The sequence below is a fragment of the Triturus cristatus genome, chromosome 2_2 (genome assembly GCF_964204655.1).
Source record: "Triturus cristatus chromosome 2_2, aTriCri1.1, whole genome shotgun sequence".
Taxonomy (NCBI): Eukaryota; Metazoa; Chordata; class Amphibia; order Caudata; family Salamandridae; genus Triturus; species Triturus cristatus.
This window is the reverse complement of record NC_140582.1, coordinates 845,602,252-845,624,247: the sequence shown is the minus strand read 5'-3', so window position 1 is coordinate 845,624,247 and position 21,996 is coordinate 845,602,252. Positions and strand designations below refer to the sequence as shown.

General features: G+C 43.3%; 1 protein-coding gene across 11 annotated transcripts in view; it reads left to right on the top strand.

The window, feature by feature from the left end:
- LIMCH1 (LIM and calponin homology domains 1) overlaps positions 1-21,996 on the top strand; it is an 860,130-nt gene that overhangs the window by 795,155 nt on the left and 42,979 nt on the right. For all 11 annotated transcript variants that reach the window (XM_085642190.1, XM_085642189.1, XM_085642188.1 and 8 more), the window contains 5 exons: positions 637-807; positions 3,877-4,016; positions 8,545-8,663; positions 10,889-11,006; positions 19,903-19,980. In XM_085642190.1, the coding sequence (XP_085498316.1) occupies positions 637-807; positions 3,877-4,016; positions 8,545-8,663; positions 10,889-11,006; positions 19,903-19,980 (626 nt within the window). The remainder of the gene's footprint in view (positions 1-636; positions 808-3,876; positions 4,017-8,544; positions 8,664-10,888; positions 11,007-19,902; positions 19,981-21,996) is intronic.

The window sequence follows — 21,996 nt, the reverse complement described above, 5'->3', positions numbered from 1 at the left end:
GCAAGACAGTGATGATAATGTGGGGGGATTCAAGTGATGAATATGCAGGTGTGAGTGCGGAAAATGTGAGGGAAACCGGATTTAATGGGGCAACTAGACATCTCTGAGATTGTGTGTGTAATTGATTCGGTGTCTAGACATTATTTTGATTTAATTTCTTTTATGCTTCATACTTATCTAATACACCTGGAACTATAAAGGCAGTTTATATGCAGAGAAGATCTTCATTACATACCCACGAATATTCAATGAATTACCTTTACATGTTGTTTACAGTCTAAGCGTAATATACTGATAGTCTTGTCTGTCTTGGCTTTGCTTAAGCATCCCTGTTTCAATTAATGTTAAGCGGTTTCTGTACGAATTCTATAATGTTTTGTCTAATAGTTATCTAACCAGTGTTTAGCCCATTTTAAAAGCTGTTGTCCTGTGAGCGGATGGAATGCTCGTACTTGTGGTTAAAATCCATGCTACGAATGACAAAGGCCTTGTGAACTACGCCATCGACCACCATTTTTAAAAATCCTCTCTGTAAACCAGTATTTATTTACCTCAGAGGCACCGAAGTTACCTCAAATGAATCTGGTCTGCGTTGTTCTAAGGTGTTGTTGCTTCCTTTTGGTTTCACCTTTTAAGGAACGCAAAATCATTGAAGATACTGTGGTGCCGTTCACCGTTTCTTCGAGCTCTGCGGAGCCCTTCTCGTCCATCTCCTCCTCCGTGACTGAGGACACCGCGTGCTCCGGGATTCTCGCGAGGACTGTGAGGGAGCAGACGAACCATCTCGAGGCTACAGAGCAACAAACGGTAAGACGCACACCGCCACCTGCTGGTGCACGCGTGCATCGCCAGTTTCGAAGTTACGCCTAATGGTATTGGCTAAAATAACTCCGTTTCCCTCTTTCCTGGCTAATTTTCAGTAAAATCACTGATAGACGTATTGCTACAGTGTGTGTGTATGCTAGACTATACTTCTTCCTGTGTGGGAAGTCTGTGAGAAGAGTTCAAACAAACACTGGCAAAACCAACACACCTGCCGTGCACAGATCTGAGTTCAGCGGGAAGGGGCGGGTGAGTGCAGCTAGTGGCGGTGTGGAGCCCCCCCTGGAGAGACTGTTTCAGCTTCTGCCAGATCTGCACTGGTTCAGTGTGCTTTAATTAACATTATGGGTTTGGTGATTAGTAAACTAAATGCATTTGCGTCGTGTAACCATCTGCAAAACGGCATGGCCGAGTATTGATCACATCAGGGCTCTCAACAGACGGCCAAAGCCTTGTGCATTCATTCAAAAGCTGCAAATGGACCTCTAGGATTGTGGAAGTGCTTGTTTGTTTTACTTTTCACGGAGAATGTTGTGCTCCTGAGGGTTTGAGCAGAATCAGGATTAGTACATGTATGTATTGGTTTCTGTCAAACTATGTGATGTAAATATCGCTAATTTTACTTTGTTTAGTGATAAAGTTCGACTTTAATATTATCATGCAGTACTATTACCAAATGTAGTTTACTTTTTGAACTCCGGATTAGACTATTTTGGTGTTAAGCCCATTTATATTTTTATATGCATATACCCAGCCCCTACAGAAGGTGTGTTACCCAACCAGGAGTGGCTGCGCAGTGCAGAGGTTTTTTTTGCAAACCCTAAAATGCACCTACAAAGCCTCTTTGGCTGCAAACGTTAGGGTGGACTTTTGGTTTGGAGTGTATGCAACCCTTCTGGAGGAAGCAGGCAGGCCCGTATGAAGTCTGCAGGAGAATACAGTCGTAAGAAACACCCTGAGAAGGTTCTCTTACAACTGTGAGCCTCAGAAAGACTGATTTCTGTGGGCCGCATCCTCAGTTTGGACCCAGTCATATGCAAATCAGCCTTGATCCTGCTCCAATAGTAACAGTTCAGCTCGAACTGCCAGGCCAAGTCCTCCCTCAACCGGCACAGAAGCAACCCAAGAGCAGTTTAGCCCTTGTTAGTGCTCGTCAGCGTGGGTGCAACTTGGTTCCAGTGGCGCAGTAAACATGGGACCCACGTCTGGGTTGATTCTGTGTGGGTTCAGGGAGGACCTGGCCTGGTAGTTCAAGCTGGACTAATCACTATTTTGTTCCTTAACTGTACTTCGGATGGTATGGGTCAGCAGAGAGGTAGCTTTGTTCACTAACAAAAGGGTGACTTTAAAACTTGGCAAAGACACCGTGTAAAACCGGACTTTGTTTTATTCCCAAGAGTAGGTGGGAAACGTTGAGTTAGTTACACTGAAAGTGTCCCAGTGTCTTGTGAGACTGTTTTACTTTCTTTCATTGAGACATGCTGCCATCTGGTGGTCAGAACTGGCTAGCGAAGCAGAAAATATAGATGGTACCTCGTTACATTAAGATTTCTTTGTCAGCAAGCGTCAGGTTTTCACAAGCTATGCTATGGTGTTTAAGAGCAACATGGCACCTAAAAAGAGATGCTATTAAAGTCCGAAAAATTACATAAAACACCACAGTTTAAAAGTATACTTTGTTCAGAATGGAGAGTAAATGTGTGTGCTCAAGCTTTTTAGAACTGTACTTTTAGCCGCCAACATTTCATGGAATGCGTACTTACCCATACATCACTTTTCCTACATGCTTGACCGGCTGTTTTTTTCAGGGTATACTGTCTGTCTCCTGCTGTTAGGTTGACTTAGAGTCGCTCGGACAGCTTGTGTGCTGTCTGGGAACATGAAGATTCTATTGTCTTTATAGGTGATCGGCCCCACTTTTCTATATTTGTCTAATATAGCTTCCCTGTATCTATTAATATTACCGTTGTTGGTCTAGGTCGGATATGCTTCTTGTGGGGACTTCTTTCCTGATAGCTTGTCTGGCCTTGCCACAATGTAGACCGGTGACGGGACCTGAAGCTTTGCCTCTGGAGCACCTGATAAGCAGCCACTCACCACTACAGTGGATACTTGTTGGGCTCTAGGGCACTAGTATGTATGGGCAGAAAACCACATTTACAACGACAAGGTGAAAAAAAGTGTTTAACATTTTTTAGAAGTGCCCAGTAGGTGCCATTTTCTCATGGCCGACTCTGCTTTTAAAAAATCGTTTTAGCATGAAAATTATATATATATATTTTTTTATTTACCGCTCCCGGTGGCATCCACCACCCTGGCGAAGTGAATACCAAAATAAAGAAAATGATGCCCCCATTATTTAGTAGGCGTGCGTATGCGTGGTGCTGCATGCGTGCCTACTGATTGATTGAGGCTGTCAGCAGTGTCATGGTGTGCGTGCATGCACGCGACGCAAAATAACATTTATTTTTCTCAGTGTTTTTTGTCGAAGCCAAAACAAGTCAAGACCTACTGACTGTGTCAATGCTGTTATATTATTAACATTGTTTACTTATTTGAATCAATGCTTGTATATGGAAGTCGAAGGTGTAAAATGTTACCCTCAGTCATCTGTTCTTGATGTGTGTGGGGCCATCTTTGTATGGGTAGCACGCATGCCCACTGCCTTCCTATGGAGGCATACGATAGGGTTATGCTGCCTCCCAGGTTCAACACAGGCTATTGTCAAAGAGGGAATTTTCGCTTAGAAATTGCAAACGTTTGTGGGTGGCAATGCTTGCGAACAGGATACAAAAACAATGGCAGACAACCAAGTTTGAGGCATTTCTGACATTTTCATATGAAGGCATATCCACGTAGAGTTCAGAATATGGCCACTTCGAAAGATTTTCGTCAAGTACTGTATTCGATATGAATGTTGGCCCTAGAGTGATCCATTTTCATTATTTCAATATATGTCTAATTATCTGGTAAATGACTTCATAAACTACATCATAATATGTATAAAGTTAGTCTGGCAAGAAAAATGACTGTTGTGATCTGGTTTCTTTCCAGTATGCAGCATCGATAGGAATTGATCGCGTGGGAGAAAAGCAATCCAAGGCAGCGAACGAGAAGCAAAGTCTGCTGTGGGGCCAGGAGGGAGATTCACTTCTAACCAATGGCAAAGGAGAGCATTGTCAGGAGGAGAGCAGGTAGGACAAAGCACAATTTTAGGTCTAGCCAGACAGTGCCCTATACACAGCTTTTACTATGGTAACCTCTTTTAATCCTTGCGTTTGACCTTTTGTTTTTGGTTATACCTCTCACACGGTTGTATGACAGAGGCACGCATGGCTAAACCACGCGTGCCTCTACTATGAGGCCCCAACAGCGAATGCATCTAAACGCATTCCTTTACCACGCAATTTCATGGTAAAGGGATGTGTGTAAACATCACACCCCAACCCCCCGCCCTGAGCCCCAAAACTATCTGACCCCTAAAACTTAGAACGCCTCGAGACCTAAACATGACTATGACCCCCTGATCCCTAAAAACTACCCAACCAAGCCCTGAACAGTACCCTGACCCCCCCCCAGTCCTAAACACTGCCCGATCCCGGCACCCTCGAGCCCTGAACACTACTCTGACCACCCTGAGCCCTAAACACTACCCGACCCCACCAAACCTTAAAAACTACTCAGACTTCTCTGAGCCCTAAAAACGACCCTGACCCTAAACACTACCTCGAGCCCTAAACACTACCACAAGCCCTATACACTACCCGACCCCTCCCAGCCCCTCCCCCATGAAAGCCTAAAAACTACCCTACCCCGAGCCCTTAAAACGACCCCCAATCCTTAAAAACTACCCCACCCCTCCAAAACCCGGCCCCAGCCCCACTTACCTCACCGTGTCCTCCCCGATCCTTCTTGCTTCTGGGCCCGCCCATATCAGCATCTAGACCACGCATTGCATATGTGTGGTTAAGCTTGTGGGGATATTGCACGTGTGGCTCTTCCCGCATTGTAAAGGCCGTTTCCTCTCTCAAACAATTGTGTTGGCCTAGGTAAATTTACTTGTTCGAGGGAGTGATTTAGGGGCAAAAGGGGCACCTTAACTTGAGGCGGGGTGCCTGGGAACGCTCGCACTAAAACTGAAGGAAACAGATATGTGAGTCATGGAAACTAAGCCAAAAGGTTTAACAGATTTATTTAGAAGGTGCAACTTCAAGAAACTTCAAGAAAAAGACACACAAATACAAAATATAGTGACTTCGCATTCACATAGTCACATGAATCAGAAGGCATTTCTACATGAAAGCATTGAACTGTTTGGGAGGGCGAGAGAGAGAGAGACTAAACCTCAAAGACACATTTACAAATGTACTATGAAAACAGTATAACTCAAGAAAAATGTTCTCAGAATGCATAGCACACTTGATCTAATATACTGAGAATAATCACGTACCTACCTAAAAGAAAAGTGTAATATAAGCATTACATTCTCAATTAGAAAACACCAATTTAGAGACAAAAATAGCATACATAGCATATACAGCAAATATATTGGCAAGTTAAATTGTATCTTAAAAACAAAAAACAAGAGCTCTTGGGGAGCACCCACACCCGCCTGCCATCTACTAACAGGCAGGTGGGGTAGTCCGCCGAAAACTGTGTGGGCTTCCCTTTTATACTTTTTAAGGCTATGAGAAGCGCCTACAGTAACGTCATCTCACGCCACTTCTACCTACATCACTTATAGCATGGTTCGCACATTTATCAGACGTGTTTATCCTACTAAATGCGGAACGTAGACTAGGTGAAAGGTTATAATCTCAGGCCAAGCGCTCGTCGTAAATTGCATAGGGCAAGCAGAAAATATGTAATGCAAAGGAATAAAATATATATAGATCTAGATATGTGTCTGGGTTGCCACATTCATCACCCCGGTCCGACGGTTGTTGCGGTGGGAACTTCTCTATTCTCATGTACAGACCCAGGATGTGATGTGCTATATGTCGACAGAATAGAGAGACAGTGAACTCTGCGCCTGTGAATTTTGCACTAGGGTAGGGTGGGGGCTCTGTAGTTTGGAGCAGGAGGCCTCGCAGAGAGAGGCTGGCTGTGATTTTTGGTCAGACAAGCCTAGAGCCTGCTGTTCAGTAAAGATGGGTGCAGAACTTTGGTCAACTTAACAAAAGGCCTACAGATCAGGCTGGCAGGGCCTACGTAGGGGTTCATACTGCCTGAGTGACAAGGATGGCCCAGGGCATTTGTTGTATAGTAAAACAGGACCCTCCGGTCAATTTAACAAGGCTTACAAATTAGGCTGGCAGGGCAAGGACAAGGGTCTCGTACCTCAGGTGTGGACAGAATGGGCCTGGGGTACTCTATGATAAAAAATAGACCCTCTCTCATACTTTATTTGGAAGAGTTAATTGTGAAACAGCTGAGATAGGCGCCTTGAGCATCTGGCATACACTGGGCTTCTAATAAGGATGAACAACAGTTCTCTCACAATAATGCTAGCTCTCAAGGTGTTTAATATTAAATATTAGTATGCTCGATGGTGTGGCTGAATGACAAGACAAAAATACTCCGCTAGGGTTCCAGTCTTGCTGCGTGCGGAAACTACATGCCAAGTGGTAGTTTACACAATCCTCTGTAGTGAGCAACGCTTGCCACTCTGCCTAGACCTCTCTAAGTGAACACTCCCTCTTGTCCACACTTTCTTTTTGCAGGGCCAAGAATGATGTGGTCCTCCAGTGGTTCTCCTCATTCCTTTCAAGAGAGAGTAGTTCGTGCTGAGGCAGCCTACCTGTTCCCACCTACCTGTAACCTGTGGGTGGCCTCATTGCTTTAACTCCTGCCCAGATACTTTAATCTCTACCTGCAGTACGAGTGTGACCATCTTGCCAACTAGGACATTGCCAATCATCAATACCCTGGTGATGCACACTGCATACCTAAAGCAGAACTCGACGGAAAGCGTTCTCACCTTTATAGCAGAGCTGCTGAATCCTAACTCCAGTCCAGGCAGACAGGGAAGTTTATGCATGACTTAACCCCACCCTCTCCTATTGAGCAAAACCTCTTGGATTCTGCAGTGAAAAGACTTTAAACACCATGTGGGCAAATGATACAACTGGCCTGCGCCTCCTCCACACACTCGAGCTGTAGCACCCCTCGTCCAACTCTACATTGACCATAAACGTGCTAGTAAGGTCACACATTGGCAGGAGCACCAGCTTCCCTCACAGATTGCAGTCTGCCACCCCACTGCCTGCCTTAGAAATGATTCAAAAGATAATTGAGCACATCTCTCCCACATGTAACATGTAGGGAGCTGCATCTAGCTCACACTATGGTTCAAAACCTGATGAAAAGCATTCATGCTATCCATCTGACAGTGGTCCATCGCTGACCGCTTCTACATCAATCCCAGCCACATTCCAGCAAGATTGAAGACCCTGAAAGCAAATATAAAACTATCCTGGATACAAGCATCTTTAGTCTCTGCTTCAGACTCTGGAAGAATAGAATGCTGAATTTAAGATGCTGTTCTTCCTCTCTCTAGAGAGGAATGAAAGACCCACTCTTTTCCTCCAGGGCCCATCCAACTCGGTATAACAAGCCCCATGTCTCCTACATCCTATCTGTGTTTCCGTGTTTGCATCGAGTTCCTAGGCCCTGAAGCATGAATGTTCTTGATGTTTACCAACTTCTAGGTCGGTTTGTGGCCGCACCACCTGCTGATCTGTCCCAGCCTCGGGTATGTGCCGTGTTCCATTGCTGTGTAGGATAGACCTTGGACTCCATGGGTCCTTTGCTTCATCCACATTCTTTGTATACCTGGAGGCACTTTTCGGGTGAGGAGAGGACGTTTTAGGAGCCCCTCTCCAAGTTATACAGGAGACTCAATCATCTTGCTCCACAAAAATATATCTCCAATAAAACAGTAGGTTATCACCCAGCCCGCACGGCAAATTCACTTGATTCGATCCAGAGCTGTGACCTGCATCTGCATTTCTCATCTGGGAACGTGCAACTCGCTGAGCTGTCCTGTCAGCAGTTAAAGGGCCTCTCTATATAAAAGAGAAAGTAAAGCCCTACTTTCTAGCAGATATCTGCGCTACTTACTAAACATGCTTTCCTTGCTAAACTATGCTTTAAAAAGCCAAATGAGGCAGTTGCATTTTGTTTTGTTGACAGCTAAACAATGGAATCTTAATCCAATATCCATGAAACGTCTTCAGGAGCATCTTGCGTGAAGACTTTGAGACCTGGCTTTTCAGTAGTTCACTGCGGCCTTCTTTGGGCAGAGTCTGCCCATCATATCTAGTGCCAGGGCACCTTTCAGGTAATCGTCACGCCATACAAACTCATTAATAGAACTTAAAATTATGTTACTCAGTCAGGAAGTTATTGCAAAATGAAGCTTTTGTAGTGCACTCCATTGGCATGGGACTAATATAGTCATGTCAAAGCTAGACATCCGTAGAATATGCTTTTAATAGTGTTCGGTGCACCTAGTTACTACAACAGATTAGTTTTTGTGAGCGCTATGCATAGGCCCACAGTAAATCAATGAACTGATCAGAATGAACTCATTCTAATTCAGAAAATGCACTCTACCGATGGGACATAAAATTTGAAACAATATTATTGAGGATATATTTGCCAAATATGCACAGCATACCGCAACATTTTTAACTGAATCTGTTGTTTGGATGTTTACAGTAGAAAAGAAGTGACAGAGCCCTGCCCAGAGATGCTGCTTCCGGTCAGAAGTGAAGAGAGAAGCCAGGCTCGCACAGAAGAGTGCTGCTCCCCGGCCAGAATGCATCTGCAGCTTCAAGGTACCTGCTTATCTCTAAATATGCACCTTTACTGTCTCATTGAAAAAAGAGGGCATCTTACTGATGCCCACAACCGTACAACCACAGCTCGTAATATACAATTAAAGAGAGTGTTGTATGAGGATCAGGTTTGTAAACCAAACGCGTTTATACATTTTTAACAACATTGAGTGATAAGCAGGTGAATAGGATGCAGCGATGTAGGTAAAAGCAGGCAATACGTTTGACAGAACCCATGCTGCTCCTGAAGTATCAGTAGGTTCCTTTAGTTGTTTCTGTGTAAATCTCTGTATGTATGTGTACATGGCGGATGTTGGTGTAGACCTGACGTGTGGGGGTTGGAGGGCCGCAGTAGAATGCTTCACCCTGAAGCAAATGTAAATACCATCATTTTATTTTGTTTTTCTCCTTTTTGCCTTTATCACCTGCCAGAAATGTTCCTTTTATTGCCTGAATAAGTCTTGTAACTTGTGCCTAAAAATACTCACATTTGGTGTGTTTTAGAGGGAGGTTTTTCTCAGAAATAGTCACTCGGCATGAGTGCATCAGAACATCCCCTGTGCTGCAGAACTTTTCGAAGGATTTTGTGATTAGATTAGCGTATACATTAATTTTAAAGCTTTAAAAAGTAAAGGTGAAATCGAGAGGTTGAATTCTTCCACTGACTTCCCATCTTATTTGAGTTATATGGATGCTTTTGAGCCCCTCAAGTAAACGTTTGCCTGATGTAATTTTTATCTAAGGATCCACAGATAAAATGCTCATTTGAATCTTGCAAACCTTAGCAACCGCCCACTTACAAACAAAATGCCTGTTTTTGGTACAAATACATAGGTATGAAACCCATCTCAGTCCTGCACAGAAGTGCTCACCCAACATGAAAAAAGTTAAAAGAAATAGAGAGATATAAAACAACAGGCCTTCCTTAGAAGCTTCTCCAGCACAGTGCTTGTGAAGTGAAGTTTACTGACATTTGCAATCTTTCTGTATAAGAGAATGTATTGCCTGGCCGAAAACTCTTCTCTACTTAGGGGGTGATGTGGGTGTCACAGTCTTAGGTGCAGTGTTGTGTGGATATTGAAATAGAAGCTCTGTAGAAATACACATTCTGCATGATGCTTTAAGGCCCTCTTCATTTGTCTTTCACACCAGAACTCCAGCGCAGGCCGAGGCAGTGGGTATTACAGCTCTCATGGAGAGACAGACACTTGGAGTCAGTGATTCCGAGCACAAGCTAAGAATGATGCCAGTATCTCCGTGACGCTTCTTTAAATGTGATTTTACCAAATCTGGATGTTTAACAATATGATCAATTTTTTTCAAAACGAAAGGCTTTGATGCAATCACCATTCCAGGACTCCACCTTTCTGGAACCTTTTCACTGACTACTTCCATTATTTTGTTATGTTTTTAAGCCTTTTTATTGTGTTTTCAGTGCAGTTTCACAAATCACAATTTGGGTAAATACGTAGAACAAATTTGAGCATTGTGAATGTATTTAAGCACCTGTTACTGGAAAAACCAAGCTATTACTGTTAATTTTACTAAGATAGCGTGTCACAGAAGGAGCACTGGAGGTGAGGCCTTTGATCTTTTCACATGTACTCTGACTGTTTTTGTGATTGTTCAATGGGGGATTTTATTGTGGCTTATAGCTTGCAGAAAGTATATTAATTATGACCCCTGCAATACCGCACCTCTGTTAGCTATCTTTTTTTACCCAGGATCCAGCAATAACTAACTGGCCGGTTGTCCCTTACGTCACTCGCCCCTTCTTACTTTCTAGCTTATTTGTGAACTCATTTTCTAGTCGGTTATCACTTTGACACGGGGAAGGTAGACTGTCTGTGCCCCTACCCTGGGTCATGCACTTAGGATGTCCCACTGAGAAGATTAATCAACAGTGGTTAAGATTAATTCAAGCTGTCCTCCCATAACTTTTTATTTCCAGAGAGACATTCCGCATGAGATGCCCAGACATTGATCATTAACTCATTGACTAAAGCTGCACCTCACTGATGCACCCCAATCAAGGTTTAAACTGGTCTGTGGTCTTCTGTGTTCGCCTCTGGAGAGGGCCTAGACAGCTAGTTTGGACTGGACTGTTCCTTTTCAACATATCCAGACTGATGTCCCAAAAACGATGGACTGGAATGTTGCCCTGAGAAAATACATTTTATTCAGTTTCTTGGTCATCATTAACCGTTTATCCTACCCTGTTTCAGGTGCACCAAGATCCCCCAAGCCCATCCCTCAAGAGCCACCAGTTTCAGAAGAGCTCGATCTGAAAGCTCCTTCCTTGAGTTCTAGTCTTCAAGTTCACACCTCAGGAGGAATAAGGAGGTAAGTGAAAAGGTGTCTGTTATTGACTTTTCCCTGACCATGAGCCTAGATGAAATGCTTAACCACTGAAAAATAGTTTTTTCTTCTCTATTTGGAAATAAAAATGTGGCTGTTAATAGTAGGTTAAAAACAGTTTGTATTTAACCTTTGCTGTATTCCTCGTTGCTGAAGATTACAGCCTTAGCACTTACCCCAAAAAGTGTTTCAGCACTTTGGCAACCTTATTCTAATATGATATAAAACCCAGAAACTTGCACACATGTGAAATTAGAAGTTTTCTAAATAAAGCACTTTTAGTGAACCCCTGCTCCATCCTTCTGAAGTCCAGGGGAACCTATTAAGTGGGTATAAATGATGTCTGTTCAGCCCTTCACGACATTCGATTTTGTGCAGTGTTCTTATAGAAACCAACCAGCAGTCATAATGCACTGAAGCCTTGTCAGAAATTGGGGACTTAATGTGGACGGAGTGACCACTGCCAACTTCTCTTGGCAGCTATGGCACAAGCAACAGGCAATCCCCAGAGAAGTGTGAAGTTCTAGCGGGACCAACAGTTTTAAGTAAAGAACACGACACAGTAATATTCCCAATCCGATTTAGAAAAGTAGAAAACAGTTTAATAAGCAAAAAGGCACCAAGATCAAATCATTAAAATTGATTAAGGGGAACCAAAGATGTGACTACTGAAAGTTTTAAGACAAAACTGCATAGAGAAAATAAAGCACTATTCAAAACAACTGTTCGCAGGAGCTATTTGAGAGTAACAGTGATGGAGCAGAGGTCGGATACACCAAGTAGGTCTCCCTAATCAAAACCTTTACCTTCCAGGTCAGTCTCTGAAATGGAAGTAAAAATCTTCCAGTGGGGCAGAGTCCAGGTTGTGGTTGGAGAGGTTCCCTTAATGTCAGATATGTCATTATCATGTTTGTCATTGGTTTTGGCACCTAATGCTTTCAGCAGAACAAATCAGGATTTTGTGACTGGCAAGAGTGCTTATATTGGTTGGATACATTTGCTGCCTCCCCCCAGCCCGGGGAAGTTAAAATCCTCCATCGTAGCAAATCTGGAAGCTGTTTTTAGGCAGGGCTGCATGAGGCTGAATACCTTTACTACAAGGCCTCACTGAACAAGTTTTCAGTGCAGCAAACAGCTCAGAAAGGGATACATCTGCTTTCTGTTCCCTCCTTCATTACTACTTGAGTGGGAAAGACCCCGCAGCTAATCGTGGGTGGAAAAATTAATAAGTCACATTTTCCTCCAACTGCGGAAAAAGTTCCTTCAGGTCCCTCCTTCAACACTGCCTGTCTGGGCAGGGTACTATGTAACAGTTCTCAATGTCTGGCAATGTCTTCTGGACGGTCTGGTCCACTATGGTCAAATAAGCCCTCTTGGAGACGAGTGCTCCTGCTTTTTTGTGTGCAAGGAAACAGGAGGCCAACCACTTGATCATTGGAGAGCATTTCCAGTCTCTGCTTGCCAGCAGGACTCCTTGAGTGAGTCCTCTGCTTTCAGAACAAGTTATCTTTCTTTCAGCAGGCCCATATCTCTTTATATGGAGTCTTCCCAGATCCAAGAATCTTCTGAGAAGGTGGTGGTTGAGGTGCCTGATATATTCTGTACACAAATTATTAAAAGTCTGAGTTGACCATTAAATAAAAATTTTTAAAATACATATGAAATAACTTTGAAAACGTGCTAGTGTTTTCTCAGGCAGAGATATAAAATTCAATATTTTATTCACACGAAGACCTGCCAGATGGAAAATGTAGCTGAACCCACAGAGTGAAATAGGTTTTAGGCTGTCATATACTTTGAGGGTACACTTTAAAAAAATATAGTGTGCCACTTAATTATATCTTAGGTATGGTTCTTGATCCACTGAACCAGCAGGGAACGGTTGGTGTATGATAAACACTATGATGGCGAGACACCTCTGGGTGGTGCCCTAGTGGCCCAAAGTGCAGATGGCAAACACCCCTTACAAATCTCCAGTCACAAGGGCCACTCTAGAGATATGGAACAAGTTAGCAATTAAGGAAAGGCTCACCACTTTCCCATCGCCCTTTACACCACTCTGGGGAAATATAGATTTTACCCCTAGACTAGACAGAGTGGGTGAGGGTGCAAGACGCTGAAAGACCTGTTCGACGAGGGCACATTAAATAGTTTGAGCAACTGAAAACAGAATAGGTCCTCCTGGAAACTGAACGCTTGCGACACCTGCAGTTACGCTATTGGCTTCTTGTCCCTGAAAGTGACCAGGGCCCAAATGCCCTTTGAGAAATACCTTCTGACGAGCACTGGGAATAAGCATGCCATTTCTGAAATATATAGTATGCTTAAACTTAGGCAGGAGGGTGAAAAATTCCCATTTCAATGTGCCTGGAAAAAGGAGTTACAAATGTCCCGCATTGCGTATCACTGGTAGATCATTTTATTCCTAGTGAACAACTTTACTTCTCACACAGAGGGCAAGTAAACAATGTTCGAAATCTTATACAGATGACACTACACCGCAGCATGGTTAGCCCAGATTAGAAGAAGGGGCAGTCACACTGGTGGAGGAGATGTGGAGAGGGTGGAACTCCTTTGGTCCTGCCCTAAAATAACACTATTCTGGAACTCAGTCTTGGCAGTGATAGAACAAATTATGAGTATACAACTGACCAAATGCCCAGCGGTGGTGCTATTGGGTAGCCCAGCAGCAGACTGCCTCTTCTGGGGGGAAAGGCAGTCTCATCTCCCACTTCTTACCAACAGCTTAACAAATCACTCTCTCCTTCTGGGGACAGCAGCTGGCCCCCACAGAACACAAGTGGACTAAAAAGCTTTGGTGGCTCTCTGAGCTGAAGAAATTATCAAAAAGCACCAGAGGGGAAGGAAAGAGACTTCACAAGAGGATGGAGCTATCTCTTTGACGTTTTCAGCAAGGACAATAAAGCGGAGATCTTCAAACTTTTTTGCTCTAAGCCTCCTAAAGCAAAATGTTTTGAAGTGTGCCCCCTCCCCCTTTAAAAAAAAATGTATGGCTAAAATAGGGTGAGTTGGAGGGACAGGACTGAGCCCCAGGAACTGAGCTTATTAGATCCTTTCAGGGATACAAGTCATAAGCCACACTATATGTGAAACTTAAAACTGTTTAACTATATCAAGCAATTGAACTGTACCTGCTGCTCTAATGGTAACTGCAGCCCTGAGAACAGACTGTCTCCTCTGCCTCTTTCACTCCTTCCCCTCATACCTGGCCATCACTCCAATCTTGAAAGTGACTCTCTGTCTCTGAGAAACAATGAGCTCCCAGATGTTGCCCCCCTTTGTAGCAACAGTGCCCGTTGCCTAACACTAGCAAGGAAGACGACCCCCTGTGCACCTTTTGGAAAGGCATTCAGTCTTAATTGTGATGCAAAGGGCCCCTCAGTCCTGGGTCCCAGTGCCACTGATCCTGCTTCACTAATGATAGTTACTGCCTTGCGAAGCAGGCAGTCTTCTCTGCCCCTTTAAAAAAAAAACATGGGCCTCATCTTGTCCCACCCCTTTCTGCCATCTCTCTGAGACCCAGCCAAGGTATCTCCTCTGCTTCCATTTCACCTTTGTCAGGCCATTGGTCCAGGCCCAAAGCAACAGTGGCACGGCAAATGTGTACTGGGACCTAATGCAATCAAGCAAGCGTAGTACAACAGCCACAACTGGGATTTAGTTGACCCTTCTCACTCCTGGGCCCCGGTGCGACTTGACCTGCAGCACTAATGATTCCTCCAGCCCTGCAAAGTAGGCTGTGTCCTCTGCGCACCCCACTGGGTGATTACTCCTAGTCCCGAAACTCAGAACAGGCTTCTCTGCCCCGTCTATAGGAAACAAATAGGAGGAAAAAGTCCCACCTCTCTCCCCATGTTGCTTGGCCCTGTTCCCTGTGCCCAAGGGTTGACCATGCCCCTAATTCTAGCAAGGAAAATGCCTCCCACCCCCGTTTTGCTACTATGGCAGCCAAAAGTGTGTGGTAGCCCCTCACAACCCTGGCCCCAATGCCACAGCACCTGCTTTACCAATGACCATTGGACAAAAAATAGAGCCCTAATAACTCCCACTTTTCTCAAGGCATCTCTCCGAGGAACCTGTGCCTGTCATTTATAAACTAAATATATTACCCATCATATAGCTCTGGGCCATCTCTTTGACGCTATCCAAGTATCTCACTACTTTCCTCAGTCTCCTGGGCCATTAATCTGAGGTTTCAGGCAGTCGGAGCTCTGGTACTGAGCGTGTCCCTGCTAGCTGGCTAGCCTCCTCACTTTCACCTGCTTGACTTGACGTTGAAGGACATCTTCATGTAAACAGAGTTCGAAGTGGACGTGATCTTTGGGGACCCACCTGCCCATTCTTTTTTAGTTTACCAAAAGCAGTTTTTTTTAATACTTTTCGTTGAAAAAACAACTATCCCTTAACAGTTAATGTGGCCCTTGAGGTGCCTCTGTGTGAAAGCGAAGGGAGAGCGAAGTTGGAGTGGGGAGGGGTTTTTATGTGCTCTGACGGTCAGGCAGGGACAGGGAGCTAATGAAGAAGCAGGCCTTCTCACCAGGGTGCCTGCTACCTGCAAGAACTGTGAATGCGTGCAATTGGTTAATCAACAAATGTAAAGGCTGCTTGAGAGCCAGCATAGGCTTTAATTGATGGAGTCACTTGAAACATCTTGGTGACAATTAATTCTTTCTGATGCATAATGTCAGGTTGTTATAAGCTGAGTTCCAGAAAGTGTACTTTTAATGGACACTTGTAAAAAAGTGTTTGCACTGGGTACAGTTTACCTATTACTAAAATATGTAAGTTGAAAGCACTTGTTGTATCTTAAAACCCTAAATCATTTTGCAGCAGCTTACCTTGTACTGTGTATAATACAAATGTAAAACAATGACTTCCATATTCATAGTGCTTTCTGTTCCAGGAAGGGACCTTGTAGCACTCTAAATACACAAGTCACTGTTCCCCACATCTGCAGTGATCACATTAACCAAATGAAATGTCATAACATAAAAGATTATATTTCCAACCAATTAGCTTAACTTACATTTATTTTTTGTTTAAGGTTTCTGCATTATTTTTTATGAAGTTAACTGAAACTGAAAAACAAAACACTTGAAGAATTTGTTGTTCTTTTTAGCCACGTTTTTGACCCTGCCACCACCTGAGTGCGATGGTGGCAGGGTAAAAAACGTGGCTAAAAAGAGCAAAATATTCGATATCATATTTTTCACTTCCAGTTAACTACAAGATAATGCAGAAACAGTAACTGAAAAATAAATGCAAGTTAAGATAATCGGTTGAACATTATTTTACTTTACAGAATTTCCCATGTATTTTTTTTTTTATCACTTCAAAGACTGCATGTAAATGAAGACAGCCTAGAAATGTGCCAAGTCGCACTTCTAAGCCATCTTCATTTACAAATACTTGTTTAGGTGTTTGTGGTGCCCTGAGAATGCAGCCACGGACCCCCAGAGGGGGACGCCCCCTTAGTTTAAAGGTCTCTTCTATGAAGGGTTACAATGTCCTAAGAGGCTTTAAGTGTTGAGGATCCTTGATAGCTCTAAACTTGACGACTCTTATTCCATAACTCAATAGCAAAAAATAAACTATCACTGCTTGTATAGCCTAGGATTATAGTGGGTGAATAGAATGGACCACAGAGACGGGGGTGAGGAGACAACAGATGGCTGTCAGCAATGTTGGGGGTAGGGGTGATTTCTTTTACTTTTAAATGTAGACTTACTAAGATTGTTGGTGTTTGTACTAATTAATTAAATGCTATTAAAAACGCATTTATACCTAATTATATATTAGGTGTCTTGACTTGTTGCGTTACAAGGTGCAACCCAGCCAGAGCACAGTAATGCTCCTGGCAGCCATGTATTTTTGTCTGATATGTGGATGGTGTAAATACACAATGCAACAGACACATTACATTTAACTCCAATTATATTGGTACATGATCTGTGCCATCTACTAAGGTTTATAAAGGAAGGTTAAATAGACCAATTGAGTTGAACCACTTTTAGTTCCAGAACACACAACCTGTGGCATTGAATGGCAGTGTCACAGTGTACAGAGTCCTAATAACAGTAAAAATAGGGCTGAGGAAAAGGCTGCAAATCTGGCGTGACCATGCAGAAATGGCAGATCTGTTACAAGCCTCTAGTCGATTGTTGCACATTTACATCGAAGCTGGTTTTCCAGTAGCACTAGTTTGTACCAGGCTAAAGGATTACTTGAGGCACAGCTTCCATTTGAACCAGCAATAATTAATTCATATGACTGACTTCACGAAACTTTCAAGGAGTTTCAAGAATGAAAGTTTTCCTTTTGTCAATTTCCTTTACTCCTTGAAAGATTTTAAGAAGGTATCATCTAAGAAATTCTTCTACCATTGCTACCCTGGAAATCTCAATGTAGATAACTTACTATTGAACACCGATTCCACCTTTAGTTTGTCCCACAGTGTTAAATATGTACAGTAATGTTGTATGTAGGAAAGTCTCTTAACATTTGGCCAGCCCTTACTGATTGCTCTTTTTTAGGAAATTACTTGTTCTGGTAAAATTCTTAACGTTGCTCGATATATTTGAAATGGATCCTTATCTCTAGTTTGTAGGAGTTACCATTTGGCAGTGTTCTCATGTGAGACAAAATCAAATTCCTTTGAAGATGCGGACAAGTGCCACCATTAATTTTCACCGTACTCTGGTTTTTCCAGTACAACTTGCTTTTGTTATTGACCCTGACAAATGCATTCACTTTAGTCTGCACTTTTGTCCAAGACATTTTTAAGAATGGGAGTCTGGAGTTCTTCAAAGAGAAATACATATTTCCTAGGTGCGCCTGTCATGAAGTTGCTTATTATATCTTCATGTTAAGGAAACAGTAGAGCATGCCAGATTTAAGTTGTTTCCTAGTTTCGTTGATTAGTTTACTGATCTTGATCTCCAACAGATCAGACCATAGGGATATAGATGCCAGTTAGCAGGATCCCAAGACATAACCTCTGCTTAACTTAAACTTACAGCATGACAGTGATAAAAAACAAATAGATTTCTACAAGCACAAGTGGGTGTGTTTTTTTTCTAGCTACGATATATAAATGATCAAACTAGCAGCATGCAGACCAAACTTAATCTCCCATGTAAATAACCGTGCAGGGGTTTATTTACTTTACGGCTATAGTAATTTATTGAGTAGGACCTATTGCTAAATTGAAATGATGAATTTAGTATCACATTCCCAATGTTTTAGGTGAAAGGCGAAAATAAAAATGAACATAACCCCAGCAGCACACCATACAAAAGTAGAAGGACACACCTCGTAAAATGCACAAGCCCTAGACCCTGCCCCAGAAATTAAGGAGACCTTACATGAGAAAACAGTTGTACCGTCTCATGATACCTTCACCCTAAGTCTTGTGACCCCAAAAACTCCAACACAGTTTTGTGGCATCCAATTTCTAGGTCTTGTGGTTCCTGCAGTCTCCTAAATACCAAATTCCAATAAGCAAACCATCAATTAGAAGCAGGTTTCTTCAATACTCCATAATTAGCTCAATGCATGTCTCCAGTGAGAAGCACCATTCCTGCGACCTTTAGGTGCGCCACAGACTCTTTGATCGAGCACATTCTGACACTTGTAAACCCTTCCTGTTGAGTTCATGGGAAGCTGCCACCAGCAGCGTGGAACAGACGGACCTCCATGGGCTCTTTCAGCCATGTGCCAGCAATGTTGGGGAACTGCCTAGACATGTGTACCCCCTTAGGAGCCACACTCACAGCTGTCTCAGCCGTGTAGCCACACTGTCTTACGTGCTGTCTTGGGCCTGCTAGGCATGTTCCTGTTTATGCCGTTATGGCCTGGCTTTTGTGACTCCAGTATGCAATGGGGTCTCGAATTCTGCATGAGTGCAGATGCCTCATGGCTTGCAGATGACTTTATTAAATTGGTTCAGGATAACCTTGTGTGTCTGTTCTCACTTCCCACTCATCCACAAACTTATGAAAACGTTTACATAACTTACGGGTAATTGTGACAAAGTTTGTCTTTCTTCTCGTATGCTGCATGTGCACGGCAGCAATGCACTGTGGTGTGTAACTCACTACTCCCTGTTCTCCTACGTTAGTATTCGTATCATTAGTTAATCATCCCACTGAACCAACTAGTTAATCACTTTTGGACGAGTTTTTGGTCACCAGATCTATAAGTAGTGTTTCATCCAAGGCAAAACACTAAAACATGGCATTCTGGGAGTTTGTCCTCTGACCTCAATGACCTAAAAAACTAAATTCAAAAAGCATATTAAATCCTAGTCAGATCATAAATTCAAACGCTCATGAGAAATCTCTTTATGTGCATTGCTTACCTGCCAGCTGCTCTCTTGTCCCATAATGCCCCACACCACCAATACTCAGGCTGGATGCAGCTGGGACTGGACTCAGACCTGTTACAACTGTTTCAACGAATATAATATTCATGACCCCCATTAAGGAGTAACCCAAACAAGAAAATGTGTATTGCACCCGTCCCTCAGGTTCTTAAATTCAGCAACTGCATTCTTCCAGTGATAGATTGTGGGCTTGTATACTTTTTGGCGGCGGATAGCGACACTCCTCCATTAATCTTACGGTAGTCTTATATGGGGGAGGCTTTACTAGAAGTGTGTCAAATGGCATGTTGAAATAAGTGAATTTAATAAAATCTTCTGGTCTTACAAATATACATCCTTTTTCGTTGCATGTGATGTTGATCCCTGTACACATAGCAATGCCTGAACAGCACTTTGTATTCCCAGTCATATTTAACTTTATTGTGATTGTTCCTCAATTTGCTTTTCAACTGTTTTCATTTTTCTTTTGTATTACAGAAATGGATCCCATGAGAATATCGGATCTGGGCTGTCCAGTCCTTGTTCTCCAACACCACAATGCCACTCACCTGGAAGGTATGAAAAGTTCATAAGAACTGTTGTTTGGTGTCCCTTAACAGCCTCAATTCAACCATCATGCAATTAAATCCTACTCAGACCATCAGCTAAATGAATGCAAGAGTTTTCTTTATGTATAATGCACACTTGTTAGCAGCTCTCTTGTCCTTTAATGCCCATCTACTGCAAATGCTCCAACAGGAGCTCCAGCAGTGACTTGTATCCTCACCTGGGACTGGACACCGACCTCCAATTTTGAATGGAACTGAAAAATGTTCCCTCAAACTCTGCCCTCGCCAACCTTTCTTTATTCATGATATTATTCTGATTGGTTAATTATTTAATGTGCTCTCCAATGGTCCTGATGACCATTCTCTTTAGTGACTGCCCAGTTTGAATGTGCAGTGTATCAAATCTAGAATATATGTGCACATTACTCTGTATTCCTCTTTGCTGCATGCATCATGCTACTGGTTTTTAGGGTTTGGTCTCTGCCCTATAAGTACCCTAAATAACATTTAAAAAAATGAAATGGCGGCATCATTCATGGCCACACCCTGTTTTATACTGTTCAGTAGATCTTAATGCAAATTCTTGGATCTCTTTTCCTTTAGTGCTGATTATCTCTCTTGATTTAGGACTAGAGAAACCTGAGAACAGTTTTATCAAGAAGTGTACTTGGTATCTGACTGCCATGTCTTAATATTGTGCTCACACTAAACCTAAAAGCATTCTAAATTAGGGTTGAATGCATTTTTATGGAAATTTTGACAGTTTTTCTCATTTAACACTTCCCTCACCCTCCCAAGATCCCATCCTCCCCAATAAACAACGGATCCCATCCCTCTCCTGTGTTGTCGAACCCACTTGTCCATGATACAGTTCACTGTGGCTTTCCTCGCTGGGTTGCATCCACAGATCGGGACTCTGTCCCAATCTGCTTGGCTGCTTTATAGTAGTCATCAAGTTTGGAGCTTTCCCAAATTTTCAGAATTCTGGGTCTTTTATGACCGGAAAGCTCCTTATAGTCTGTTTGAAAGAAATTCATTAGGGGATCCCATTGTTTGATAAAGTCTTTAGAAAGCTTTTCTATTCCCAGAAGCAACCACAGCTCTTTATCTTCAGTGGGTACCAAGCTTTGCCCCCTGAGGGCCAAAAGCGACAGTCTAGCTGCTCACAGGAGGTGTGGGATAGGAAGTCCTTTCCTTCCTCCTAAAAGGTAGCTGTCTGCGGCTGGGGGGCCCAGCAGTATGGCCTCTGGGCATCGGGCCACATCCGCCTCTGTAAAGCATCCTAAATTTAAAGAAGACCGTGCAGTCCAATAGAAAGACTGTATAAAGAGGCTCTGCTCTGTAACAGCTGTGGTTACTGGAAGACCTCTCTACATTGCTGCCAAAGTGAGCAGTTTGCTATGGTGAGATCATCATGTCCGCTCAGGCTGCATGCCCTTGAATGGAGGAACACCACAGGTAAGAACTTAGGCTTTGCAGGAATGTCTACGTGTCTTTCACAGCAATTCCTGAGGCGATTGTTGGGGTCCTGCAAACAGTCTATCCCCCTCCTCGTGCTGGAATGCATCTGCTAAAGGAGCTTTATGTTGACGTAGCTAAGCAGGACTGTACTATATGAGGATCACTGCATTAGACCACTTTTACCTCAGAATTGCAGTATTCTTTTATTTTGTCTATATCATTTTTACAATGCACCAGGTCAGCAGCTTATCCTTTCTTGCAGGGGCGGCTGGTCCATAGAGGCGCCGGGCCAGCGCCTCACAAAAGAAACTGCTCACTGCAGTTTGGGCAACAGGAATGTAAGCAGACGAATTGACAGCTTTCACAATTCGTCTGTTTACATTTCCGGGCCGGCCTGTGCTTCAGGGGTTAGAGTGCGCATGTCTCCTGCTCTCGCCTGCACACGCAGGCGAGAGCAGGAGTCCAGAAGATGATCTGACTGCGCATGTAAGAGAGGAGCGTTGCTCCTCACTCACATTCACAAACCATTAGGATGCTGCGCATGCCCAGTGTAGTGCAGCCG